A 17,960-nucleotide genomic window follows, 5' to 3' on the forward strand; every position below is an offset into this window, starting at 1 on the left:
ATCTTCTGGTCAGAACACAGCACGCACACCCTCAAGGGTGGGAGGACATGGTGTTGCTGACTCACCAGAGAGTCACAATGCGTTTCCTGATTGTTGAATTGTGGCCAGATGTTTCTCTCTACTGTTTGCCCTTCGAAAAGTTCTTGAACCAAAAAGGCCAAGATGCAACTTTAAAATACAGCACACTCAAACTGGGGAGAAGACAACCCAAACAGCCTTGCCCCTGCGAACTCAGTGCACTCTGTGCTACCCATCCTGGAATAGCTGAAGTCTTTTTCTAAATTGATGGGTTACCATTAGGTAAGAGTGAAACTGCTGAAGTTCTGACATTGTGAGACAAGTTTATATACACCAGCAGCAGATAACATGACCACGATGAATTTAAGGACTCTTCCGTTTTTCAGCACAACACAATCAGTCAGCCTCCCTGTGTCTTGAACGGAGCTGTGGAAGGGCAGGGCTGTAGCTGCACAATTGAGTTCAAATCTCATCAAGCCACTTACCTCCTCTGGGATCCTATCCCCTTAATCTCCATGGAATGAGGGTACCCCATTAAAATGGAGATAAGAACAACCACTTTGGGTTTTTTTTTAAGAGGTATAATTTAGCACAGGCTTTAAACATCATAGGTGGACATCTATTAAGCATCTGTTACGTACTCTGAGCTGCTGTGTTGTATGGTGCCAAATTCTGGCCACGGTTCACATCGTGTTCATTGGAGATTTGCAGGTTTATTGGCTCTGCTATTGTCTCAGGCAGGAAATAAAATGCTTTGAGGAGAGTATCCTTTTGAAAAATGCACACAAAAGCACCATTTAGGCTAGCAAAGGCTGCATCCATGACCATGGCAAAAATTACAGGCTACTTGCATGTGGCAGAGATGTGTGACTTGGGATGTTGGGTCATCAAGGATACTGTGCTTCAGCCTTGCCCTTTTCTCTGGCCCTCTGGGAGAAGCCAGATGCTGAATTCTATGGACTTGCAGACAATCCACGGTAGAGGCCCATGTTGTAAAAAACTGAGGCCTCTCCCTGACACCTTGTGAGCCTCTTCAAAGTGGATCCTCCAGCTGCAGTCAAGCCATCAGCTGACACAGCCAACCCCCGGCCAGCTTCTTGTTGCCAGTCTCATGACACACGCTGAGACAGAACCACTTGTTTAAGCCACTTCAGGATTCCTGATCCACAGAAACTGAGATAAGTTCCTAAATTTAGGAGTAATTTGTTATACAACCTATCACAAGTGCTATGGGGGAAAGTTCCAATAGAAATTTCCCTTTGGTTGGAACCTGGGGGCCTGACATGGATGACTGAGGTTAGAGAGGTAGATGCCTACCGTTCTCTGTTCTATTAAGAAGTTATTGGCCGGCACCGTGGCACAACAGACTAATCATCCGCCTGTGGCGCCGGCACACTGGGTTCTAGTCCCGGTCGGGGCGCCGGATTCTGTCCCAGTTGCCCTTCTTCCAGTCCAGCTCTCTGCTGTGGCCAGGGAGTGCAGTGGAGGATGGCCCAAGTCCTTGGGCCCTGCACCCGCATGGGAGACCAGGAGAAGCACCTGGCTCCTGCCTTCGGATCAGTGCGGTACGCCGGCCACAGCGCGCCGGCTGCAGCAGCCATTGGAGGGTGAACCAACGGCAAAGGAAGACCTTTCTCTCTGTCTCCCTCTCTCTCTCACTGTCCACTCTGCCTGTCAAAAATAAAAAAATAAAAAAAGAAGTTATTAACCTTTATCCCACCAGCAACCTATTCTAGCCAGACAATGTGTTTACAGGGAGGACTTACATGATCAGAGTTGATTATATTGCATTTTGCATGAAATGGAATGGGGAAGAGATGGTTTAGGGAGAGGTCTGTGTGACTTCCAGTTGGCAAGTTCTAGAAATGACAACCCAAGTAAAAAACAGTAAAGCATGACCTAAGGAAATAGCAGAAGATATGGATATGGTAGGACTGTCTAAGGATTTGGTGGTTTTCAGGAGACAGTTTATAAGACCACTTGGTGCAATCATATTTTACTCTGTATTGTTTAGGGAAGAAAGTGTGAACTATATGATTACATGGTATTTATACCAACATTAAAATCATACACATACACACACACATACACACACACATGCAGGAACACACTTCCATGAGCTAGGCAAAGAAAGCTTCACACCAAGGAAATTTCTCACTCTTATTATTTCTCTTTGGATTTAATATTAAGCAGTTGAAATGGTCCCTTACAGAAACTCTTAATTCAAGAACAAAAGAAAAATAATGAGCTCTCTCCTTCCAAAAGCTTCATATTTGTCCATTGTACAAATAAGGCCGTGGAGGAATAGACTGAATTATGGTGGGGTGCTTTATCATTGTGTCCGAATACAGATCAAAGTATTGAAATACTGGAGGATCTAAACACATTCTATGACTAAAATAGCACAAGCAGGGATATTAAAGTTTCCATCTCCCCCCAAAAAGGTTTCCTTAGGAAAGTACCATCTACTTTGAGTATTTCAATAGTCCCAGAAAATAATGTGTATGCAAATACTAAGCCATATGTTTTAAAATCCTGCAATTCTACACAAATGGTGAAGGGAGAAAAAATTTTTAAGCAACAATTTTATTCTATTATTTTGAAGGTATTGTATCATCACCAGTCATAGCTGCATTCCTGAATGTTTCTTCCAGAGACCAGGGTTTGAATGAACATCAATGAGCAAATCAGGAGTGATTAAAAACCAATAGAAAGTGTCCTGAAACTAAATTTTCTTTTCAGAAGAAAAATGTCTACAAATGAATAGTCTGAGAATCCTATCATTCATTTCTAAAAACCTGCTTTTTAAGTAATGCTCCTTTTTACATGTGCAGATTTTGTAGAACCTTGGAAGAAATGTTAATCTTCGAATAGCCTGATTCCATAGGTATTCATTAAATACTCCATGTCTGAATAAGAGAAGATAGGACATGTCCACTTGATGTATCTCTTAAACGAAGCGTGGAAATATGCAAGCCCTTTGAGAAACAGACTTGGTGGTGGACCCTGGCAGCCCAGCACCCATCTCGATGCCTAAGAAACAGAGTCACTTAGCAGAGGACATGTTGACAGAGGAATGGGTGAGCAAGTGGACGAACAGATCGGCATGTGTAGGGTACTGATGTTGGGCTTGCACAAATAAAAACAAGGCCATATATTCCAAACATACGCCCACAGTGAGAATTCATACATATTTACACCTGAAGAGTCCTTTGGAAGATGTGGAAAGTCCTGATGTTTAAGAAAAGCCAAAAATAACAGCAGTGTGAACGAAGTGAAGAGGCGACAGAGTATTTCAGGAACACTGATGTCACTCTGTGAGCCGAAGCACCCAGCTACAGCTACAGTTGCGAACACTGCTGTTCAGAACCATTGAGATACGGTGAAAGCAACTTAACGAAATACTGTTTCTTCAAGGGTATCACAAATCCACTGGTGGCCCACAGTCCCAAGTGAAACTTTCAGGGAGAGAGAAAAGGAAAAGGACAAGGAGAAACCACCACCATTAGTGCCTGCACCAGAGCTATTTATTAGCATAACTTTTTTTTTTTCTTAAAGATTTCATAACAACTGAAGTATGTACAAAGTCTTACAGAATTTACACCATAAAAAGTTTCCTATTAGCTGATGGAATCTAAGGTAGTGCTGCTGAGAATTTCAGAGCTTGACAACAAGAGCAATGGAGTGGACCCTGCACAGTTACCTGTCTGCTACCACACCACGCAGTCAGCTGGTTGACAGCCAACTAACCCACCTGGAGGACAGGCGGTTGGGGAACAAAGGGGACAAGTTGATAGGCATCACTGGAGACCACAGGGTGGAAAAGCTACGTAGTGTCACGTTTCTACAGTTTCCTAGAGGTGTAACAGACATCCACAGCCCCAGAGAGTAACATATGCTAGACAGACTGGCACTGCTCGCATAGGGTTCAGCTACCAAAGGTATTCGCTTCTGAATGGGAGGCCCTATACTGATATGGCTGCTATTTCCGTTTCTGTTCATGTCTTCACACAGCTCAAACCCGAGCCAGCCCCACCCCTCTCTCCCAGATAAAACAACAACGAAGGGAGAGAGGAAGAGAAATAGAATGAAATTAGTAGTTCTTGACCAAAAGAAAAATAAAAAAATGTAAAGGCATTCAGTATCAGTTTCAGGGTGGCCATGCCTGTCAAAACCTTAATACTAGAAGCTGCTGAATTGCCCCAAATCAGAACACCAAGACAAAACCCACCCCACCCCCCATCACCCAACTTGCTAGATTTCATCCCTTATCACTGAACCTGATTGTCTTTCTTCTGGGTCAGTATTACACAGAAACACCACCGTTTCCACACTAAATCAGACATAAAACATAGCACTGCTGCCCCAAAAGACTGCTTCACTAAGCGGCAAGAGAAATTCCACGTGTAAACCATGAACATCAGGGGTCACCACTTTATTCCACAGAAAACCCAGCCTGGCTCTATGTTGCTCAGTCACTATCCATTTGGTAGAAGACTTCTTTGACAGATTTTTCCCCCATTGTTACGGCCTCCCATTGTAGGCAAAGTGGCTTTTTAATTTCCAAAAGATTCTGCTGTCAACTTAAAAGCCAGTTGATAAAACTTTTAATTAAGACACAAGAGCGTGGGATAGAAAAACACAAGAACCACATAAATATTGAAGGAACCGTATACTGTTTCCATGTAAACAGTTTTGCTTAAGAGCAAAGCCCTAATCAGATGCTGGCCTGAAACCTTTGGCAGATGTTTCGTGCGTTCAGCCAGGCTCTGCAGCGGTGGTGGCGAGGAAGCCAGGCCAGTCCCCATGTTGACAGGCATGCAACTTGGAAACATTGCACAACAAGCAACACAAAGAGCGGAGAAGCTCACAACACTGCAAGGTAGACCTCACGACCTTCACGACTGGGTATGCACAGACAGCCCCTCCCTCCCTCCTTGCCACGCTGTCTCTTACACGTGCGAGACCTTCTGGGACTCTCTCGCTTGTTTGATGCTATATAACCACTTGATGATTCTAGCATTCCTTTCGATGGCGGAGATGCCATAGGGCACCCGATCATTGGCACTGTCGTCATTTCTAAGGTCACTGTTACTGTCCTGAGACTGTTCGCAGTCTGAGCTGATCATGCTTGCGCTGCGGAAGTTCAGGGATATGATGTCAGAATTAGCCCTTGCAAAGTTCTCCATGCCCAGGTTCTCGAGCTCCTCGGGGTCCAGTCCGCAGTAGTTGAAGAACCTCTCCACGTCGGCGTCCACTCGGAAATACCTGTCACTCAAGTCTGACTTGGAGCGCTGCAGCGAGGGCCTGCGGCTCACGCCACAGGCGGGTTCCACGGGGTCGGCGGCCTCAGGGGACTTCACGGCGGTGGCGGTGGCTGTGGCGGTGGCGGTGGCGGTGGCGGTGACCTTGGGCTTGGGAGGCAGGGGAGGGGCGGAGCTGCTGCAGGGGATGGCTTTGAGGGGCTTCACGCTGGACACTTTGCGGATGTCCGAGGAGCTGTGGGACACGTGCAGGAAGGACTCGGCCGACTGCTCCAGCAGCCTCCTGCTCACGTGCGAGCTGCTCTCTTGGGGGCTGCCGCGCCCCGGCGTGGGGTAGACCTTCAGGGACTCGGCGAAGGAGTGGCGGTGCAGGTCGCTGGCGTCCGGCCGGTGCGACGGCCAGTTCCGGGAGCTGTGCTTGTGGCCCGAGCCCGAGCTGGAGCCCTCAGAGCTGTTGATGATGTTTTTCAGGATCTCGAGCTTGAGGTTCTCCCGCTGCACGCCGCTCTCGGTCTTGGCATGGTTGCCGAACACCTTGAGCGTGGGGCTGCCGAGCCCGCGCTTGGCGCCCGGGCACACGGGCGGCTTCGCCAGCACGGCAGGCTTCACCGGCTCCTGCTTGGCGTTGATCACCTCCTGGCTCTTGACGTACTTGGCCTTGTCGGCCTCCAGCCGCTCCACGGCGCTCAGCCGCTTGGGGTTGGGCTCGGCCTGCCTGCGGAAGTAGTCAGGCCCTTTGTTGAGGATGCGCAGGGGCACGGCCGAGGTGAAGGTGCCCGCGGGGCTGACCGGCTTCACCATGCTACCTGTGGGCAGCGTCTCCGTGGGCATGGCGGGCGCTCGCTCCCCGGCCGCCGTGGTGGACTCGCTGCTGGGCGCCCCCGGCCGGCCTGAACAGACACATGTACCCGAAGCACAAAGGGCGGCTGGCGCGTCCCGGACTCGAGCTTCAGCGGCGGCCGCAGCAGCAGCAGCAGCAGCAGCAGCGGCGGCGCATCTCACAGCTCGTTCACCGCCACGGGCGCTCGCCAGCACTTCGCTCCCCTTCCAGGCGGCCCCTGCCCCCTAAAGGCCACAAGCCACAAGTTCCTTTAATCTGCTTCGCTGCCTCCTTTCTTCTCCCCGAAGGCGGTGGGAGTCTCCTCCAGGTCTTTGTGCTCCACTGCAGGCAGAGCTGAAACACAAAACAACCAACCGCGGGTTAGGAGGGGCGGGTGACATCACGGCTCTAGCAACAGAGGAACCCCGCGGCGCCCCCGTCCCCGCCTCCGCCCGCCCGAGGGTCCGGGCTGCCGGCTCTGCAGGGAGGCAGCTCTCGGTTAACCGCGCGAGGACCGGAGCCAGGGCCGCACGAACAGCGCCCCCGGGCCTGCGCGACGCACGGCTGTCCGAGGCCGGGCTTTGCAAGAAGCTCGGGGCTAAGGTCTCCCACGCGCGGACTCCGCCAGCAGCCGCCCGGCTGGCGAGGGTAGCCTGCCTTAGGGCAAACCCCAGGGAATACCGGTCGGGTGTAGGAACGAGGGTCTGGCAGCCAACGTTAAGTGCGACCGGGCAGCTGCGAATTCCCTTGCCTCTGCTTTAGGCTGCACACATTGAGTGAATGAAAATGCATCTCTTTTGCCATGAAGCAAAAACTGACTCTTTGCTACTGATCTCTCAGTGAAACTTGAACCATCACTTCCTTAACTCTTGAAAAACTGGAGGGAAAAAAAATCGGCCAGAAACTCAATTAGCAGGGGGAGCAATTTTCTGGAAAACTCCACCTGTTGTCTTCCTTTTGCTAAACACTTTCTCCATAAAACCAAGAAATCATTGGAATACAGACGGTTGTCTTTTAATGTTAAAAACACTAGAAATACCTCTAGAGGAACCACATCAATATATCACTTGATTATATTTTTCACACTTAATAAGTGTATATCCAAAGTTTCTTGGTGATAAGTATATTCCCAAATCCCCTATAGTAGTAGGAACATAATCTTAAAATGTCAGTCACACCCTACTATGTTATTTGTGCATTGAGTTAGACATGATTCTTTTTTATCACCTGACTAGCAAACTAAAAAAAAAAAAAAAGTGTAATTTTCTACTCCTCAGTACTCCCAATATGGCTCTAGGCATAAGGAATCTTTCTACTTCATACACAATACAATGTCACATTTACCCTGGAAGAGCTCCTCTCGGTCACTGCCAGGTGCTGCCAGCAGGGAACACTGACAAAAGCCACTGGTTAATGATAACAGCATCTTCCTTTAGCATTAGGAATATTCAGAGATTAATGCATCTGGAACGTGTCAAATAACCAGTTCATGCAATCAAATGATATTGCTATAAAATCATCAGCTCTCAGGGGCGAAAATGAGGAGAGGAGGGGAAAGGCTGGTGTTTCTCTTTACCGGCTTCTGGAACTCTTCCTCTCTGAATAGAACTCCTCACCAGGTTTAGTTAGAGACAATGCTAGGGATCTGCAAAGGGATCTGTTCTAATAAAAATATTTTCCTCTGCAAGATGTGAGAACCCCCACGGCAATTCCTACATAATGACTTCCTTTAATTGTGCACTTCTATTCTGATACCTCAACTGACTTGGAGAAAACCACCTCCCCCCATGAGGATGAAATGAGATTGTTCCTTTGAACATTCTCTGAATGAAATGCCAGAGGGAGCACAGCTCCTCTGCCGGGCTCCTGCTGTGTGCTTCTCCACCCCTCCAGACACCACCTGCAGGGAAGGTGATCCTGGGACCCTCCCGGGGAGGAAGGTGTCATCCCACTCCTCCACCAAGGGACCTGCGAGCCAGGGCAGGCAGCAAAACTGTGGTGGGGTCAACCCAACCAATCACACCCAGGACACTTGGGAGACAGCTGCTTCCAGGATATACCATGCTTCTCCTGAGCAAAACATTATGTGAGGGCTCGGAAAAGGAGACCCCAAAGTGAAGGTTTCAGAAGCAAGGGTTCTCTCTAACCTCTTGCCTCCTCTTACCCCCATTTACCCCAGACACAGGCCATACAAGCCAGAATTCCTCATCCCCAAGGTGGCTCATACAACACAGAACCTCCTTTCTCCACCGCTGGCCATAAAACCTAAACAGATCACTGTTAAATTCCCCAGCCTTTCTGTATAACAGCTGGCCATAAAGAAATTCTCTCACTGCCTTGCTCGACTGTGGGTCGTAAGACCCCCATTCTAGATCCTGGACTGGATCCAGAAGGAGGAATGCCGCCTAGAAGGGCTGAGAACAAACTGAGTAGACAGGCCCTCCTGGGCCTCCTCATTCAGTCTATTACCATCAGCTCAGATTCTTTGTACCCAGTCACCTTTCTCCCTGGCTGTCCATGCTTCCTGGAACCTGAGCATAAAAATGTAGACTTCATCCTGGGAATCTGGGTCTTCACTCTGAAGACTCTCGTGTCACACAGAAATATGATGAAACAAACTTGCTGTGCCTTTCTCTTGAGGGTGTTGCTCATGACCTTCATCACCCTGTTTTCCACTTCTACAGTGATGTCTCCGGTGATTATGTCTGGGCCTCCCCAAATGCCTCCCGAAGGTGATGGTGCAGGGGTTCAAGGGCAGAGTGAAGGACAAGACTGAGATGGGCATCCATCAGCTTTGTGCCTAAGGCAGAAGCAAACCTCCAGGGAACAGGAAGATGGCCCAAGGGATGGATGGGAAGATGGCTCAGTAGGTGGCAGGAGACACAGCTTCTATCCCTTCTCTTGGGGCAGCAGTTGGATGGATAAGATTCCTATGATCCTTCCTTGCTGCAGAATAATGTGTCTCTCAGGAGCTAAGAATGAGGGAGCTATTTCCCATTCCCAAATGGTGCACTGAAATAAATACAGGTAAATGCCTGAACTGTTCTGTGGTTCCTACACTTACTGTTCTCAGGAAACTGCTCTTTGAATGATGCTATGAAAGCTCACGTTGCCTGTGCTGCTCTTCTCACCACCTTGTCTTCTATTCATCCCATTTGCACCAGAAGCCCAGACCACCTCCCACCGCTGCCCACTTTGGTATCACTGGAACATTAACTGAAATGCGCTACTATCAACTTCCAAGACTGGGGACTACCAGCCTATGTTCCAGAACACTTCCCCAGAAAGCTCCCTGTCTTCCTCTCACATTGCTTTCACGAGGCAGTCATGCTCAGCATGGCTCTTCCCAGCACCCACATCTGTCCCACACTCCCCAGCCTTACAGAGTGATGACCAGGCATAATACTAATGGGGAAAGACTGTGTTAGCAAGAGCAATGATTTGTACCCACTTCACACTTTTTATCTCCACCTCTTTCCTCTTCCTTGGCCACTGCGATTTTCCTCAATAATTCCCATCAGTGATAAGGTTTAGAAATGACTGTGGTTAGACTTCAACAGTTTTGATTGGAATTCCTTGAGAACATCCAATCGGAAGACTCAACAACAACAAAAACAAAAACCTAGTTGTTACAGGATAATAAGGAGGCGCACTCAAAGATCTTCACCTATTTTAGCCAGGAATTAAACCTACTTCAAAAATAATGAAGGTGGGGCATGGGGTTGGTCTGGCCATTAAGACACTAGTTGGAATACATACATCCCATACTGGAGTACCTCGGCTCCAAGTCCCAGTTCTGCTCCTTATTCCAGCCTCCCACTAGTACATACCGGAGATGACAGGTAAATGGCTCACGCAGCTGGGTCCTTGCAATCCACATGGGAGTAACTGGGTACCTGCCACCCATGTGGGAGACTCAGAATATATTTTAGACCTCTGATTTCAGCCTGGCCCAGGTCTGGCTGTTGTGGGCATATGGAGAGTGAATAGCAGGTAAGAGCTCTCTCCCTCTGTCTCTCCCTGTTTCTTGGCCTCTTAAATAAATACTACAAAAAAAAAAAAAAAAAGTGAAGGTGGCTTAGTCTGCCCTTTCTCTTAATGCTTCCTTAATCCTTAGCTTCTGTTCTTTTGCTTTTCAAGTTGTAAACAGTGTCGGTAGGGACAGAGCTACAGAGTTCAGTAGAAATAATTCTGTTTCGGGGTCAGCACTGTGATGTAGCAGGTTGGGCTGCTGCCTGCTGTGCCTGCATCCCATACAGGGATGGGTTTGAGTCCTGATCCAGCCCCCTGCTAATGTGTCTGGCAAAGCACGGAAAAATATACCAAGTAATTGGGCTCCTGCACCCACATGAGAGACTGAATGAAGCTCCTGGCTCCTGCCTTTGGTCTGGCCCAGTCCTGGCTATTGCTGCTATTTGGGGACTGAACCAGCAGATGTTAGATCCCTCTCTCTCTGTAACTCTGCTTTTTAAATAAATAAATTTTTTTTAAAAAAATATTCTGCTTTACAGTGTAGACGTTGTAGTATGGAAATTACCTGATGTAGACCATCAGGTTGCACAAAAACAGTCAAATGGTAACGACACAGCTGGTGACCTGGAGCTATGTCTCATTGTCATAAGTAAAGTAACCATGAAGTCCATCAGGGAATGCTGGGCATAGGCCCATCAGACCCCTGCTGTCCGAGACAGGCTTCTCGGGTGCAGGCAACCATTGACGGGGCATGCAGGCCCACTGCTGGGCTGGAAGGCCGCTGTGTTGTTCCAAGGAAGGCCTTGTAAGGTTTCATTAACAGAAGTAATTACACAGCCCTGCTTGATCCCTGACTTAGAGCTCAGGATAAAGAACACAAGCCTAAGGGAAGGAGAGAGTTCCATTCACAAACCATTTTTTGGCTACATTCTACTCCATTTAATTCCTATTTGAACATTTTATGACATGGTAAAAAGGATTAGGGAAAGAAACTTGGCAGAGCTGAGTTGCACAATGGCTCCCTGCTTCGGGGCAGAGGGGGCTCAGCAGTCAGCTGGCCTGGGGGAGATCATGGAGTGGAGGAACGGGGCTGGAGGGGGTCCCATCAGCAGTGGGGGGGTCCTGGCCTGTGTGCAAAAGGAACACAGGATAGAAGGGCATGGAGGAGAAATCGCTGTGAGGATGTTTTTCTTTCTTTATTTCTCTCTCTTTCTCTCTCTCTTTCTCTCTCTCTCTTTCTTTCTATTTGAAAGGCTAAGAGAGAGAGACAGATACAGGGATAGAGAGAGCTCTTCCATCTACTGGTTCACTTCCCAAATGGCTGCAAGAGCCAGGGCTAGGCCAGGGCACACCCAAGAGCCAGCAAATCAATCTGGGTTTCCCACATGGGTAGCAGGACTCAAGCACACGGATCATCATGTGCTGCCTCCAACGTGCAGTGTAGTAAGAAATTGGAATTGGCAGCAGAGCTGGTACGGAAATCCAGGCACGCAGACATGGCATGTGGGCATCCCAAGCAGGGTCTTCACTGCTGTGCCAAACGCCCACCCCCATGGATGGTTTTTGAGCTCTAGTGTGCCTGTGCGTGGTCTGGGATGTCTTTAACACACGGTCTGATTCAGCAAATTTGGGTGAAGCTCCAGATTCTGCAATTCTCACCAGATCCCAGGTGACGCATTGCCTTTGAGTAGCAAGTGGAAAGAGAGGACGTGCATTCCTGTACTATAGCAAGTGTCCTAGTAGAGACTTCAAAGCTTCTAACACAGTGGAAGGCCATCAAAGTTTCTTGTGTCTTAAGGGAACAAAAGTCTGGGGCACTTTAGGCATGGAAATAGCAATCTCAGACAACAACCAAGTTTTTAAAACCCAAGTGGCTAGAGCTGTCCTCATTTCCAATCTGCCAGCTGTTTGCAGGTGAAGGTGGCGAGCTTAGCTGATGCGTAATACAGAGCAGTTGCCCCTTGCTGGGTCCAAGAACACTGACAGAATCTGGAGGTGGTTAGGGCCAGAGAAGGAGCCTCAAGGCACACAGTTTCTGTGAACAAACGCTACAGCCAAAGTTCCTGCAAACCAGGGAAACTGTGCCTCAAGCCTCTGAGGTCAGGCAGATCGTGGGCTGCAAGCGTAAGCGGGGCCCTCAGCTAAGGGCTGCCATGGGAACGTGGCTCCCTGTGGCCACAAAAGCAAACTCAGAGCTCTGCACAAACTGTCCTGATGCTAACATTCCTGTTCTAAAACACCGCTGGCCAAAGGTGATCTTCTCTGCTCTTATGTCTCTTTTGAAGAGTTCTTCTGGTAAGCCAGAAGAAAAAGACAGCTAATGCTTAATTATCTGTATGCTTAAGCAGTTAAGCAAGCACTGGATTTAGGGCAAGGAGCATGAGAATGAAACAGGATCCCAGATTCTCTCATAGAAGTTTCTAAGGACCTGAATAGCAGCCCTCTCTCCCCTGTGTGTTATGGCAGAAAAGACTGGTCATACTGTTTTAGAGATCGAGCCTGCCTAATTCATTCTAAGTCACCTAACATCTCAATGTTTTGATTTTCTTATCTATAAACACGAATGTGTTGAAACTGGTGAGCTGGAAAATGCCTTCAGCTCAAACCCTCTTGGAGGCAAATAGCAAAAGTAGCGCTTTCCCTCTGAGGTTAGGAAGAGTTCTTGAAGAACTGATTCTTCTAGTCAGAGATCAGATGCCAAGATTTTTACAATGCATGTAAGCCTGTCCTATGGAACATTGCTTCTTGGTTTTTTGGTCACAGTATCCGTGGTGACTGACTTTAAGTACACAACAACAATCTGAGCAGGGCTCACTCTCACGTTCATGGCTCCCTCCTTCCTTTAAAATAGACCCATTTATTTATTTGAAAGGAAGGGTGATAGAAAGACACACACACACGCACACACACACACGCATGCACGAGTAGTGAGGGAGAGAGGGAGGGGGAGAGGGAGAGAGAGGGGGAAGAGGAGGGGGAAAGGGTGAGGGTGAGGAAGAGGGAGAGGGAGAGGGAGAGATATCCTACATCCACCAGGTCATACCACAACTGACCACAATGTCCTGCCAAGCTGAAACCAGGAGTCCAGAACTTCATCTAGATCTTCCATGTGGGTTCCAGAGGCCCGAGTACTTGAACCCTCTCTTGTTACCTTCCCAGGTACATTAACAGAAAGTTGTATGGGAAGCAGAGCAGCCAGGACTTGAGCCAGCACTCCAATACGGGATGTCAGTGGAGGCTTAACCTGCTGTGCCACACACCAGCCTTGGTTTTTCCCATTTCACTAAGAGTCACAGCATTGTCACTGAAGTAAAGATTCAGTTTCACCTAACCACATTCACTTGAATTCTTAGCACACATTAAGCAAAAACCACTCAAAACAGAAGAGTACTTATACAAATAAGAGCTGGGTTCGATCCATTGAACTCCTATTGACTGAGCAATATGTGCAAGATGTCAGAAGGCAGAGAAGTTGTGAGCCACTTACACAAAAAGATTCAAAACACATTGGGTGAACAGTAACTGAACAATGTAGAAGCTAAAGGTATGGGGACAGTGATAATGAAGGGACAGCGAGGGCGGTGCAGACTGGAGGTGAGGCCATAGGTGACAAAGGCAACTCTACTGAATCCATGATACATTCAGGAAACTTTACAGCAGGTGGCCAGTGCAGAGCACAGGGCATGGTGGTGAGAGTCAGCTGGGGGTGCGGTACAGGCAGCGTGACATTAAATTTCATGCAAACAGCAATGAGAGACAGGATAACAGCATTAGCCACATGGCCAGATTCCTATTTGGGAGACATGTTCCCAGCAGCAGCATGGAGACTGCTGAGAGGCTGGTCAGAGCTGACCAGGGAGGGGAGATGGCAGCTGGGCTCTGAGCATTGTCCAGGGTGGCCTTGCCTGCTGGCTGGAATCCTGGCTGTGCCCTGTGATGGCTGAGTGGCCGTGGGCGGGACATTTCACTTGGCTGTGCCTCAGGCTTCCTATCTGAGAAAGGGGGATGATGACGACAGTATGTACCTCAAGGGGGAGTGTGGAGAGGGTTAAATAAGAGCATGAAGACACTTTTCATGCCTGACATCCTGTTCAGGGGGAGAAGAAGATCCACATCTTCAACAGACATTTACTAGAAGCACCAAGCCAAACGTGGAGGCAGACAGGATGTGGGTGCTGAGGAGGTGCACACTGAGGATCGTTTCGGGTGCCCAGTGTGACCAGTAGCCGTGGTTTGTGCGAAGGAAAAACTCTCTACTCCAATACTCTCCTCCTTGGCACCCCAGGCTTCTGCCCAACAGAATCATGCAGCCTTCCCTTTACCCCCAAATCAGCTGTGCCCCATTCACACTTCCGCTGTTCCCTGTGCCTGAGACACTTTCAACCAACAGGGCTTCACAAAATTTATCGTGGTCCTGATACATATCACCAATTGTCAATAATTTTGCAGTTATCAAAAAAATTATGCTTCCGAGCAAAATGTACTCACAAAACATGCTTAGCGCTTTGGATTAAAGGAAGTAAAGCCACTCCATTTGGAAGACTCTTGTTTATTTCTTTTAATGAGTAAGATATGTCATGTGGGTTTTTTTTTTTTTTGATGTCTTCTCTTCTCAGCACATAATCACTTTTATTAATCCCTTTTGCACTGTGAGCATAACTTGGAAAGAATACACAAGTAAAGGAGAATAACAAAAGCGAAACACAGGATGGTAAAAGCATGCATAGAAAAGGACTGAATTTGCATGCTATAAATTGGACAGAATCAACAGTAAGCCAGAGGGCCAAGCATCTGGAAACATTAAGTTCAAACAGCACCCTTTCAGGACTTTCATTTTTTCACTAACTGTGTGATGCATTTCCGTGCTATCTCTATGGCAAAACCCTCACCACCCGTAATTCTGATGGCTGAATCTTCTCACACTGACCTCCATGCTGCCATCATGCAGTCTCCAGCTGCAGGTAAACTAACCTGCTTGCCAAACACACTATTTATTTGCCTAGTTTTTGAAACCACAGACTTTATTCCTAATCATTAACTCTTCAGCTCAATATTCTAGTCATATTTAAACTTTATTCCTGCAGTTGGCTAAGTAGGTCTCCTAATGTTATTTAAAAACAAAAATCCTGTTTTCCTAGGTTTATGTTATTTTGTCATAATGAGGTACTTAATTTTGCACAAGATAAGTAAACAACTCCCCCACTTTACCAGCAACCCCTTAAGGCCTGTTCCTTTCAACACATGCACTTTTAATGACCAGAGGATGAAAAGCAAATGTTAGAATGAGAGCTTGGGAGGTCAACTTTTACTTTGTACCATTTTTATGGATATGCCTACTCCAATGGCTCTCATATGGTGTGTAGACACATGTGGTGTACCAGCACCAAACTCACACAGACATTCTGATCAATGAGGGAAGCTATCTTGACAAAATTGATTATGTACAAGTTTAGTATCCCTAATTGGTAACTCCAAAATGATCCAAAATCAGGAACTTTGAGCACTGACATGTCACGACAAGTGGGAAACTCCACATCTGACTCCATGTGACAGCTCACAGTCAAAATGCAGATGCACTAAAACCACTGGATAAAAAATGACCCTAAGGCTATGCGTGTGAGGCTTCTATGAAACCATAAAAGGGATTTCATGTTAAGACCTGGATCCCCTCCTAGAGCTCTCTCATATGTATATATGCAAATAGCTAAAAATCCGGAGAAATCTGAAACACTTTTGGTCCTGAACCATTTGGGATAACTGGTCCTCTATCTATAGTGCTACCGCACTATCCTCCAGAGGGTGCTCTGAACCCTGGGAGTCTGAAGGGACACATGGACAGGGTTTCTTACCATGTTTTTGCATGATGTCAGGTGGGCAAAGGCACATGGCAAGGCTGCTGGGACAGGAAGCAACTTCCTCCCAGAAGTGCATCAGGGAAGTCAGTGCAGGGGTGGACAACAGTAGGGTCGAGCAGGGAGGCTGACAGAGTCCCTTGGAGCTGAGTAGCCTGGGGACAGGCTTGCAAGTGGAGTGTGGGAGGTCTGGAGGCTGAGTCTGCGCTGCACTCTTTAACCGGCCCAGGAGAGAGGAAGCTGCATTTTTATGAGCACAATAGGAAGGTTTGCTGGGAGGAAGAGTGGTCTGTGGTTATGGCCAAAGAACCCCCAAAGGAAGCCAACACACTGATGTCCGCCTGAAGCCCTATAGGAGGGGACGGTCGAGATGTCCACCATCTGGGGCTGCCTCCACGGAATTCAAAAGCCCCCAAAGAAAACAAGCTCTGAAATGCCCCATGACCAGGAGGCCTGCAGAACTCAATGACAACTGCCAGGGAGAGGAACCCTGTTCCGTTCCCCTTAACATCCTGCCTGTGCCATGCACATCACACACCCACGCGCGGCCTGCCTGTGTGAGGTTAGCAGTGACACCTAATTATGAGTGGGAGAGGAGCTGGAACAAGGAAAGAGGGAACAAACAAAGTAGATTAAGTCCCCTCCTCCACCAAGGTTTCCAAGCCAATGCAGGCCTGAGCTAGGAGAGAGAGACGTTAATCCTAACTGGATGAGAGGCTGGAGCTTTGAACTTGACGTTGGGCAGGACTCCTGCACGCCTGAAACTGATCTGAGGACGCTGAATTATTTAACGTGAACTGAAACGGCTATAGGTCCCGTCTGAGATTTCATCCAGGGATAGCAAGGAGAATTCAACGGAAGCAAATTCTGAGGGTGTGGGAGAAAGAATGCCTTTGCCTCTGGTTTATCCCCACAGTGAATTCAGGCAAGTGAACTAAGCGGGTGCACCCAGCATCCTGGGGTGTCCTGCTTGCGTGCCTGCTGCCTTGGCATCTGCATTCTGGTTTTTGAGGACCACCTTGTGAGTGGAACCTCTTGAGCAGACTCAGTGCAGAATCAGGCCTAGGGGTCAACTGCACTTCCATGGCCGGCCACGTCCAGCTCTGTGGTCCTGGGCAACTTACACAAGCTCCCTGTGCCTCGGTGCATTAATAATGATGATTCCTGGGGCAGGTGTTGTGGTCCAGGGGGTTTAGCTGCCGCTTGCAACGTCCACATTCCATGATAGATTGCTGGTCTGAGTCCCAGCCACTCCTCTTTGGATCCTGCTCAATCCCCTCGGAAGGCAGCGCTGAGGGCCCAAATACTCGGTCCCTGATTCCTAGCTTTGGTCTGCCCCAGCCCTGGCTATTGTGGGCATTTGAGTAGAGAAACAGCAGATGGATGATCTCTCTTTCCTCTCTCTCTCTCTGTCACTCTGCCTTTCAAAAATAAATAAGTAAATCTTTTAAAATATTCATCATGATTCCTACAGCACCTGGAGCGGGTGTGGGGATTCCGTGAGTTGCACACTGTAAGTGCTCAGAGTGGAGCTGGGGTCTGAGCCCGTTCAAGTCCATGTAGGCTATTATTCAAGGTTGTCCCCGGTGTCTACAACTTGGCCCTCATAATCACCATCATTAGATTTCAAGCTTCACGGTAACTGAATGATCTTTGTCTTAAAATGATTCCATTACTTCCCAGCGATAGAGCCTGTGCTATTTCTGTCAAAGTGGACTGATTGCGTAGTTTCTGGCTAAGGGGTCATCCGCGTGACCCCATTTTTATTTGAGTTACAAAGAAGATATGCGGTTTCAAATTTCAAAGCAAACAGTTGTGTGAATGAAACAGGCTAGAGTAAACAGTAAAACCATTATTAAAAATGAAATCAAACCTAAAGCTGGAAAGAGAAAAACAAGAGGTCACAACTCAATCCACGATGCATTCTTTACATTAATGTCATTCTCCAAGGTCACTTAGCAAACTCTTTCACAAGCTCCTTTTTCATTTGTAAGTAAATCCCTTATAAAAAAAGGCAACTGTTTTCTCTTAAAA

General features: G+C 47.9%; 1 protein-coding gene across 4 annotated transcripts in view; it reads right to left on the bottom strand.

Annotated features, from left to right (window-relative positions):
- Positions 1-2,195: 2,195 nt before the first annotated feature.
- Positions 2,196-17,960, bottom strand: part of FAM110B (family with sequence similarity 110 member B) — a 175,185-nt gene continuing 159,420 nt past the window's right edge. For all 4 annotated transcript variants that reach the window (XM_062188475.1, XM_062188472.1, XM_062188474.1 and 1 more), the window contains one exon: positions 2,196-6,456. In XM_062188475.1, the coding sequence (XP_062044459.1) occupies positions 4,971-6,113 (1,143 nt within the window). In that variant the 5' untranslated portion in view covers positions 6,114-6,456 and the 3' untranslated portion in view covers positions 2,196-4,970. The remainder of the gene's footprint in view (positions 6,457-17,960) is intronic.

The sequence above is a fragment of the Lepus europaeus genome, chromosome 4 (assembly GCF_033115175.1).
Source record: "Lepus europaeus isolate LE1 chromosome 4, mLepTim1.pri, whole genome shotgun sequence".
Taxonomy (NCBI): Eukaryota; Metazoa; Chordata; class Mammalia; order Lagomorpha; family Leporidae; genus Lepus; species Lepus europaeus.